At 34.0% G+C, this 10,075-nt stretch overlaps 2 protein-coding genes across 2 annotated transcripts; one reads left to right on the forward strand and one right to left on the reverse strand.

Annotated features, from left to right (window-relative positions):
• The first annotated feature begins 1,381 nt into the window (after window positions 1-1,381).
• On the forward strand, window positions 1,382-5,198 carry LOC103499939 (cation/H(+) antiporter 28). Its single transcript, XM_008463091.3, has 4 exons — window positions 1,382-1,945; window positions 2,516-3,493; window positions 3,604-4,194; window positions 4,374-5,198. The coding sequence occupies exons 1-4, from the start codon at window positions 1,757-1,759 to the stop codon at window positions 4,986-4,988; spliced, it is 2,373 nt and encodes a 790-aa protein (XP_008461313.1). The 5' UTR covers window positions 1,382-1,756; the 3' UTR covers window positions 4,989-5,198.
• A 1,067-nt stretch (window positions 5,199-6,265) lies between these two features.
• Window positions 6,266-8,642, reverse strand: LOC103499938 (DNA-directed RNA polymerases II, IV and V subunit 11-like). The gene is made up of 5 exons (XM_008463090.3): window positions 8,558-8,642; window positions 8,330-8,419; window positions 8,141-8,219; window positions 7,380-7,475; window positions 6,266-6,581 (listed from the first exon to the last, which is right to left on the reverse strand). Exons 1-5 carry the CDS (start codon window positions 8,608-8,610, stop codon window positions 6,549-6,551), a joined length of 351 nt encoding a protein of 116 aa, XP_008461312.1. The 5' UTR covers window positions 8,611-8,642; the 3' UTR covers window positions 6,266-6,548.
• Between the last annotated feature and the right edge of the window lie 1,433 nt (window positions 8,643-10,075).

Consider the following 10,075-nt stretch of genomic DNA (forward strand, 5'->3'; position numbering starts at 1 on the left):
AAGCTTAGTTTGACAAAGATAAATCATATCCCAAAGTCCTAATACACCATTTTATGATTCCGTATGAGGTAAATCTCCTGGCTTATTCTCTATTCTATAATTCTCTTACTAACTTACTATCAAAGCACTCTTTTTTTTTTTTTTTGCAAAATTTCTCTTCTCTAAATTACAAATGCATCTGTTCCCTAAATTACAGATGCAATGGTTGGTGTCACGTTAAGGTTTTTATGTATTCAAAATTTGGCATCAATGAAGTGTATGATCAAATAGTTTATAAAATAATGTTATTTTTCCTACCTTAATTATTATTTCAAAGTTTGCAATCTAATATCCATTCAGAAAAGTAGGAGCATAGTTCATTAAGAAAGTTATTTTATATGTGGGATCATAGTTCATTAAGAAGTTCTTTATCGTTTTGAAACATCTAAAGTAATTATAATATCACTTTACAAGGTAAATCTACACAATAACAATCAACTCAACCACAACTTAATTGGTTATGATACTAATAAGGTATTTGTACTCCTACATATGCGTTAATTTCTTGATCATGCAAATCATAGATCAAACTTCTTTACAAGTTATCTAAAGATGAATGAAGATGATGTTTGCAACTATTTGTAAATTTGTTGGTTCATCGTTTTGTGTAGTTTTAAGGGAAATTTTGATTTTTAAAAAAACAAATTTAAGAAATAGATAAACAGAAGAAGATGAGAATAAATATCATACCATCCACAAAGAACATTTTAAAACTTTTCTTTAAAGAAAATTTTAAACTTTTTTAAGGGAAGGTTAATATTGTAACGAAAATTCTTCAAGTAGATACTAACTATTTATGTAGGTTTATATACTAACTATATATAAAGTATTGAATGAATTTTCTTAATTTTGGAAGTTAAGGGATAATCATATTTTAAAAAACTAGAGGTCTTTTATATTTTTTTTAAATGGTTTCATTTTAATTATCAAAATTTAATTCTCCAATAAATAAAGTAATAATTTTTATATAATAAAATACAAATGATTTCAAAAGTTTGTACAAAATGTTAAAATATTTTTAAATTTAGTAAAATGAATTATAATATTTATAAAATATAAGAAAGTTACGAAATTTATCTGTTTATCGATCGTAAAATTTAATTTTTTTTAGTATTTTCAATAAAATTTTTAAATAAAAGAATATTTAAAACAAATGCAAACCATAAACTACCATTAGAGATTAAATTGAAGTAAAGGGATTAAAATTAGAAAATTGAAAGGATTAAAATTGAACAAATTTATAAGGATTGGACCAAGAAAGTATATTATAGGGAGGTTTTAAGGTATTGTATATTATTAGAGTATTTGAGGAGAGAATAAAATGAAGAAAATTAGGAAAGATAAGGTTTAAGAAACAGAAAACAAACAAAATTGTTAGTTTTCATTTTTATAGTGAGAAAGCATTTGGTTTGTGATCTCTAACATGGCTTTCCCTCCTCAGACTGCTCCTTCATTTTCTGCTTAATTCAAGGTGGAAATCCCAGCCACTCGAACAAGAAACAGCTCTGTTGGATTCAACAATGGTGCATTCCTTCATCATTTCCAAGGGAGAAAGCAGTACCAGCAAAAAAATCTTCACCACAGAGAAGGGTCGAGGATTTTTTTTGTTTTCTTCATCTTCTCGCAGAGCAGAAAAGGGATTTTTATTTTATGGTGATTGGGACTTCCGCGAAGAAGAAGAAGAAGAAGAAGAAGAAGAAGAAGAAGAAGAAACGCAATGGCGAAGACTAGAGTTCATCAGCCATCGCGATCGTTAGCAATTGATTCATGTACAATTCGGCTAACTGAAATTTTTGGGAGGGCGACTAGGTCTATTTTGGGCTTCTTTCTCATGATGGTTCTTTGCAATGGCGTGCATTACCTTTTGAGGCCATTTTCTCAGCCTCGCATTACCTCTGATACGATCGTAAGTCTATTCTTTTATTCTCTCTGCCTAATTCACTTTAGTTATTGAGATTTAGGGTACCGTTATTAGTAGAATAATCTAATTCCTTGAAATTTTGGGGTTGCTCTTGGTAGAATTTTCTGATTCTTGAGAATCTGAGATTACATGTCTGGTTTTTGGTAGAATAATGTTATTCTCAGAACTTGGGTATTTAAACATATGGACTTGCCCCTTTGAAAAGTTGGATTTTGTTGAGGGGTGAGTCGAATTTAGAAGATGAATAAGTTGGATCTTAGATTTCATAAAAGAATAGTGCAACGATCGATCAATCATTTTTAACGATGGACTTGGCTAAGTTTTTTTTTTTTTAAAAAAAGATTAAGGTAAAACTGAAAATAACTAAAAAGATGATAGTCCATCATATATCTTTTGCCTTATGATTGTTATATTATTTGTTTTTGGTCTAAATTGCTCCATTGTATTTATACCAAGCGTCTTTCTTTTCCTCCCAATTAAAAAGGTTTGCTAACCGCTTGCTTTCATGGTGTTAATTTAATTGTTTCTGATTTCTAATGTTCTTTCAACACACAGGTAGGTTTGGTTGTTGGCAACTTCGTGAGGAAGCAACTTGATATATCAACAATTAAGACGCTGCGTTATATTGTCGACTTTGGTATGGTATGCTATATGTTTGTGCTGGGATTGGAGGTGGATCCATATGTACTCTTCAAAGCACCTACACGTGATGCTAAGGTAGCTTATGCTGGATTGATTTCAACACTCATCTTAGCCTGTTCCATAATCCCATTTATTAGCTATGCAAAGTCAAAAGAGATCAGTTTCATACTCTCCCTCTCAACTGTCCTCTCTAGCACAGCTTCTCCTGTGCTAACCCGTTTAATTACCAGTCTTAAAATAGGGAAGTCAGATATTGGCCGGCTTGTCATTGCTGCTGGCATGCATTCTGATTTTATATCCACCCTTTTGATCTGTGTTGGTTATCTCTTTTGCAAATGCCAAGAGACACGCATCTCCGTTATGAAAGGTTTTCAGTTAGGCATTCTATTATTGATCCAGGCAGTACTGACGGCAAAGGTTTCGCCAGTATTCATGAACTGGGTAAATAACGAAAACCCTGAGGGTAAACCTATGAAAGGTCCTCACCTGGTTCTTGCAGTTGCTTTCATGGCCTTCCTTTGCTGCTGCCCTACTGTGTTTGGTTACAATCCGATTCTCAGTGCATTCTTAGCTGGAACGTTTTTACCTCGTGAAGGTAGAGTATCAAGATGGGCAATTGGAAAAATTAACTACCTGCTTACTACCGTTTTCTATCCCATCTTCTTCTTCTGGATGGGGGTTGAATCCAAGCTGACTGACTTTGAACCCGGACAAATAATGACATGGGTCAGGTTAATGCTGCTTTTTGCTATTGCAACCATAGGAAAAGTTGTTGGTACTGTCATTGCTGGGGCAATTTTGGGGTTTCATTGGCCTGAATCAGTAGCACTTGGGCTGCTGTTAACCATGAAGGGCCATTTTCATATATACTTGGCTATTGCTGCAAAAACAGTAAGTACACTTGTTGAAAGCTTCACCACTTTCTGCTAATGCACTTTTATCTTGAAAAATACTATACTAAAATCGAACTGTATCACCTTAGAAATGATGAACAAATGCAGGCTGGAAAGATAACTACATCTACGAGTATGGTGATGGTAATTGTAATCTTCTTCACAGTCGTGCATGCCCCAAAAGTTGTAGAATGTATAATCCAAAGGGCAAGGAAACGCACACCTACACATCGAATGGCTCTCCAATTGCTTGATCCGTCAAGCGAGCTTAAGATCTTGTTATGTATACATGGACCTCAGAACACTCCAGCAGCCATTAACATCATGGAGATTTCTAGGGGGACAGCTAACCCTGGGGTGGTTGTATATGTTACAGACATGATTGAACTTACGGATGAAATAGCATCCACATTAGTTCAGGGTGAAGGAGTTGACAGCGTGACTGTAACCCACACAGGAGTGACACAAATGAGAGAACAAGTTACTTCTGCAGTTCAAAGCTATGTAGATGAAAATGGAGAAGGGATTACCCTTAGAAGAATGTTGGCTCTCTCAACATTCAATTCTATGGCTCAGGACATTTGCATTTTGGCAGAGGAATTGATGGGAGCTCTTATCATACTGCCATTCCACAAGAGCCAGCGTGGAGACGGATCATTGAGTGAGGGCCAAGCAGCTTTCCGCTATGTAAACCGCAAGGTAACGATTTGGAAGGACTCACAATTCTGTTATAGCTAGAAACTTAGAACTGGTTCGTTTGTGAAGATTGTTAATTGATTTAAAAGTTTTGGGATTTTAGTGCTCCATAAATCCATACAAACATTGTCATCAATGTTTCATTCTCATGCATCAGTGGCTTACAAATTTCATTCAAACAGGTTCTCAGGCATGCCCCCTGCTCTGTGGGAATCCTAGTGGATCGAGGTCTTGGATCAGTAGAGAAAATTTCAAGGTCTTATGTATCTCAAAATGTGGCAGTCATCTTCATTGGCGGTAAAGATGATCGAGAAGCATTAGCCTACGCAGGTCGAGTAGCAAGGCATCCCGGAGTTAAACTCTCAGTGATTAGATTCTTAGTGGATGCTGATGCAGAAAATGCTGCAAGAAGAGCGGGAACTTACAGGATAAGTGTGGCTGAGCAGGAAGACGAAATGAGACAAGACGATGAATGCTTTGCCTATTTTTATGAACGACATGTGGCTGGTGGGCATGTTGCTTATGTTGAAAAACATCTGGCCAGTTCCTCCGAGACGTATTCTACTTTGAAATCACTGGAAGGGCAATATGCCCTCATAATTGTAGGTCGAGGTGGGAAGGTTAACTCGGTGTTAACTTTTGGGATGAATGACTGGCAACAATGTCCAGAACTGGGTCCTATAGGGGATATTCTCTCCGGGTCTGAATTCTCGGTTAGGACATCAGTTTTGATCATCCATCAACACAATCTAAAAGGAGAACTAGATGGGCTTGATGATGACTTTTCAATAATGTAGATGTCAAGAAACCGTTGAGATTAGTAGCGATAGGTTATTTAGAAGCTAATTGTAGCATTGGAATACAGTGATTTGTAGAACTTTAGTTGCTGGAAATGATAGAGAGAAGTGTAGAAATTGTGACTAGTATATACAGTTCTGACCATTTGACTTGTTCTGTAAAACAGTGATTTCTAACCAATTGAAAACTGAAGTGAGTTCACATCTTAACTGACTACTGATAATTTGTGTGAGTCTGAAGTAATTTGTTGCACATCTTGTAATTTGTTTTCTGATCAAAACTTCTGATCTCAAGGATGACAGTAGTTTTATTCTCATTAAACTAGGTTCGTTTTGGATCAATGCATCCATACTTTATTCTTGAGTCAAATAATCTCTATCGATAAACTTTATGAATTTTTTTAAGTGTATTCATTTGACCTTTACATGTGAACAAGACCTCATATGAAGGAAAATATTCCACGGCTAAATTTTGGTTTTTGAACTTTTAGAAATGTCCAAGTGATTAATTTAGTATATTATAAAGAATTTCAAATATAACAAATTGAATTTAAAAATTCAAAGAATTTGTTTGGCCGATTTTTAAGATTGAAAAGTCAAACGACTGTAAGCATAGTTAATAATAATTTGACCCCCTAAGCATGTTCCCCGTTTCCAATAATTATGTCTTAGCTCGTCGACGCTCTTGTCACGTCGGTGAGATCCATTAGTATTTATGGTGGATCAAATAAAGCAGATCTATAGCCAATTGTGGTTCTCTTTCTCTATTGTCTTGCGGTTCTCTTTTTGTAGATTGTCAATATCTTCACCCACACTTGAGGTGTTTGTTGAAATCCCTTATTTTGAGCTATGTGAATGGCGTAATCGTGGTTTCTTTAAATTTGCCAACGCCGCGACTTCATTTCTTTGTGTTCTAGTTTTGTTCTGTTTACTCTCTAGCCCGAAAGTTATTTGTATGTCAGACCTTTATCGGTCTCAGATCTTTAAAGATCCTTGTTTTAGCTTAGAATGTTTACACGTCTCTGTTTTTCACCTAAAGGTTCCCCAGAAGGTTCCTTCTAGTTCTTCGTGGGCTTTAGCTTTTATCATCAAGTCGCTTCAGTTCATCGTTTACAAACTCAAGGTGTAAGGGAGGGTGTTGAGATTAATTAGGGTTATAGAGTTTATTCCTATTCAATATTTTTCATTTCATGTTTCTTTCTTTCCTTGAATTTGTTGGAATCTATTTATGTTGTTGTTCTTTGGTTATTCTTTGTACTCTAAATTGAAGTAGTGTATTTTTATTTCTTTGAAAAGACGATGAAATTTTGGACTCGTGAAGTATTATTGAAATGGAATACAGTTCAAAATATTTATTTCAAATCAATACTGAACTAAAATGGTTTCTCTTTTTTGGATGGAAATTTGAACTTCCATTTAAAAGAAAGAATACAGCGAACTCCCACCCCACCGCCAAAAGGAAGCAGACTAAAAAGTGGCCGTAAATTTGATTATTGGCATTCCATTCCCAACTCGTCGTTATTGAATTCAAACTTTCCCTTGGTTTTCTTGGATGGGAAACTAATAGGCCCTCGAGAACCTTGAAATCTCACTCTGCATGAAGCACATAACAAATAACTAAATTAATAATAATGATGCCATTATCTTCTCTCTTTTTATCTTTCTTCTCCCTATCATAAATTTAGAGTTAATTTAGACCAACTATTTGTTCAAACTTTTGAGAAAAGAACTAATAAGGATGTTTGGAACATTGAATTAGATATTATAGCATATGAATTATAAGTAAGTTATAATCATTTATGTTTGCGGTGTAGTATATAATAAACTTGAAACTAATTTAGAGGAGATAGATAGGAAATAACAAACACGAAACGATTCAGATAGAAAATTTGAAATAGGGATTATAAATAATAATATTTTAGTTAATTATATATTTATATGTTATAATGGTGGGTATTAAATTTGAGCCCCTAAAATAGAGTTGGCTAGTCACTTGAAGTTGGGGGCTAAATTCTTAATGGGCATTTAACAAAAACTTCAAATAATTTGAATTGAACCCAGTACTACAATTAGTATCCCATCCGTGTTGGAGTTTATATGTAATATGAACATTTAACAATATCACGAAAGTTTTTACGTGAAAACCAAAGATTCAAACCCACCATAGTCATATGTACTGAAAGTTGGATATTCAAATTTCCGTATTAGTACTAAAAAACCAATTGTTTAATAATATAAGAGCAAAAACACAAGAAATTAGGTGTAAACCTTTAGAGCAAAATAATCAGAGAATCACTGGATTCCCTCGTAATGAATAAGAATAAATCCTACTCACCTCACTCCAATTGCAGAGAGAGAAAAGAAAAAGTCAAGTGGGAGTGAAAGCATTACCTCAAGCTCGTATTTCAAAACGTCGAGCTCCTTATCCAAATCATTGATAGCCTGATTATATGCCTGCATCGGTGAAGACTGGCTAGCAGTTTGTATCTGCAGAAAAATTACATCTAAAAAGTTAAATAATTATTATAAAAGAACATCGCCAGAACTTAATGGATAATTGTAATTTAATCAACAACAGACCATAATAAAGCTACATAAAATCTTATTTTTCAAAACCAATCAGTATCTGCAAAATATTTGCCATCCTCAAGAAATTTATAATCGGGGTTTTCTCCCCAGGAGTTCGTGACTTTCTGGGGGAAGGAAAATGTTACTGTAATTGGATAAGGAGCTTAAGCATTCAAGTAAGTTTTCACTTCCTATAAGGCAAATTGGTTATATGAACTCCAGTCGAAGAACCAATTGAAAAATAGAGGAGAGTCACCTAATTCATCTAAAACTAAGACAATTATACAAAAGAACGTCGAGAATTCAAACATTTCATCATAAAAAGTACTTAAAAGGTATAATTCGAAATTTCCTGTAAAAGTTTATGTTCTGCCCTGCCATCGATAAAATTTTCATTCGATCAGTCAATCTCAAATAAATGATTACTATGAGAACAAACAATAACACTGATTAAGCAATGCACTTCGATCAGTCATTACCAAACAGCAAAATTGCGCTAGAAAAATGCTCATAATACTATTCATTTAACCATTCACGCAATAGAGCAAAAATTAAGCAATGGAAAAACAATAAAAAGTACTAACCCGAACAAGTATTCTGTACTTAAGAGGATGAGGAAGCTGGTAGCCAGCAAAAAGCACATTATCATCTCTATGAAGTTGCCTAATTATTCAGGCCATCGAAAAAGATCAATACATGTTAATAAACAAAAACGAAACAATTAATTTAAATCGCCAGAAAAACCATCTCCGATTAACAGAAAATACCCCTACATGCGGAGAATGTTTCCGATAGTATGATCCTCTCTCTCCAATATAAATGTTGCCGCATTCATGATCTTCGTGTCTCTCTCGTATGAAACCCTGCAATGTTCAACAAAATCGACGTTCGTCCAGAAAAGGAAATCATAACGGAGATGGTAGTAGTGTATGTAGAAAAAAAGCAAAATCAATCATGAAGTGAAAGAGATGATGAAAAGAAATAGGGTTTCAAGGATTAACTTCTTCGCGCCCTCCGGGACGACGAAGCGCTCGTAGCGATCAGGGACATTCATCGTTTTTCTTTTTCTTCTCTACGAAAATGGTTGAATGAAGAAGGAGGAGATGGCTATTTATAGGCGAAGGCGAGTAATCCTTTGGCTCTTTCTGGCGGACCAGCCACGTGTCATAAAGTATTTTCTAACCAATTAGTCCAATTTTGGACTTTTGTGTTTTGGTGCAAACACTTTTAAAAATTACAAATTTAACCACTGGACTTGACGAATTTGATTTTTTCTTTTTTTTTTTTTTGTTTACAATTCCCCAATATTAATATTTATTTTTAATATTTTAATCTCTCATTCATGTTGAAAACTAATCAATTAGGGTGTCTTTGGTCGTCTGACTCGATGGAAGTAACCTACTCCACATTTGGGGCATGGAATAAGCAAGGAGATTAAGTTATTTTATTATTAGTCAAACATTGTGTGGCAAGGAGTCAATGTTTCATTCTCTCGACTAAGTGCATCTTAGAACCATTGAAAATTTTATTTTTCTCGGGGACAATCTCGGTTGAGATTGATTTCGAGACTTTTCATAAATTTTAAAAAACTTTAAGAAAATTTCCTGATCTCTATCAACTGGGTGCGTCATCGAGATAACTCTTCTTTGGCCAAATTTGTCATGATAGTCTCCGAGTTGAAAACATAAGCATTTAGGTTAACTATTTCTGGTCATCGACCCCATGATACAGTGAGCTTAAAATCAAAAACAATTTATGTCGATGATTATGAGCTAAAGTTGCCTAAGATAGGCTTGAGCTAAAGAACATGAGCATTATGTAGTATGATCTTTGGTCAAAGTTGTCCCGAGAAAAAAAATCAGGTGTTCCGAGTTGCACCCAACTAAGAGAATGGAATAGCGTGTGGCAGGGATTTTAGAGTAAAATTACACTAATCCCTTTTGCTCAAACGTGGAATAATAGCCCACTCCCTCAAGTTTGCACCCCCAAACGAACTATAATATGCCCTCCAAATGCAAGTTATAATAACATAGACTATAATAATTTGCACCACAAATGCAGTTATAATCCTCATACCATTATAAGTCACTCCTCCCTCCAAACACGTCCCTTTTAAAGTTTTAAAGTTTAAATAAAAAAAAGTGAGAAATGTCTTCGTAACTATATATTTATTGTATAAATTATAATAGATTTTTTAAAAAAAAAATATTACAAATTTTTCGATTATATCAATGATAGATATCAGTGGATGATGATATACTTTTATTAGTGTATGTGATTTATTATGCTAGGTTATGTTCTTTATATATATATATATATATATATATACACATACGAAAGGACTTAAACCATAGTCTCTTGATAACAACACACATATCTAATATCGAAAATGTGAGTTTAAAACTTTCTTAATTAAAAGATAAACCATAATTTTAAATTATAATTATAAAAATATTGTTAACTATATATAACATTCTTTAAAGAAAAAGAGTATCCACGTCTTAATTAAATCCTAATAA

This window comes from Cucumis melo, chromosome 1, assembly GCF_025177605.1.
Source record: "Cucumis melo cultivar AY chromosome 1, USDA_Cmelo_AY_1.0, whole genome shotgun sequence".
Classification (NCBI taxonomy): domain Eukaryota; kingdom Viridiplantae; phylum Streptophyta; class Magnoliopsida; order Cucurbitales; family Cucurbitaceae; genus Cucumis; species Cucumis melo.

What these genes read in the sequence shown, in the direction of transcription:
- LOC103499939 (XM_008463091.3), top strand. Translation starts at nt 1,757, where the DNA reads ATGGCGAAGACTAGAGTTCATCAGCCATCGCGATCGTTAGCAATTGAT. An exon ending in GCATTACCTCTGATACGATC is followed by an intron (nt 1,946 to 2,515) that starts GTAAGTCTATTC and finishes TTCAACACACAG; the next exon opens with GTAGGTTTGGTTGTTGGCAA. An exon ending in TCCGCTATGTAAACCGCAAG is followed by an intron (nt 4,195 to 4,373) that starts GTAACGATTTGG and finishes TCATTCAAACAG; the next exon opens with GTTCTCAGGCATGCCCCCTG.
- LOC103499938 (XM_008463090.3), bottom strand. Translation starts at nt 8,610, where the DNA reads ATGAATGTCCCTGATCGCTACGAGCGCTTCGTCGTCCCGGAGGGCGCG. An exon ending in GTCCCGGAGGGCGCGAAGAA is followed by an intron (nt 8,420 to 8,557) that starts GTTAATCCTTGA and finishes TGAACATTGCAG; the next exon opens with GGTTTCATACGAGAGAGACA. An exon ending in ATCGGAAACATTCTCCGCAT is followed by an intron (nt 8,220 to 8,329) that starts GTAGGGGTATTT and finishes CTGAATAATTAG; the next exon opens with GCAACTTCATAGAGATGATA.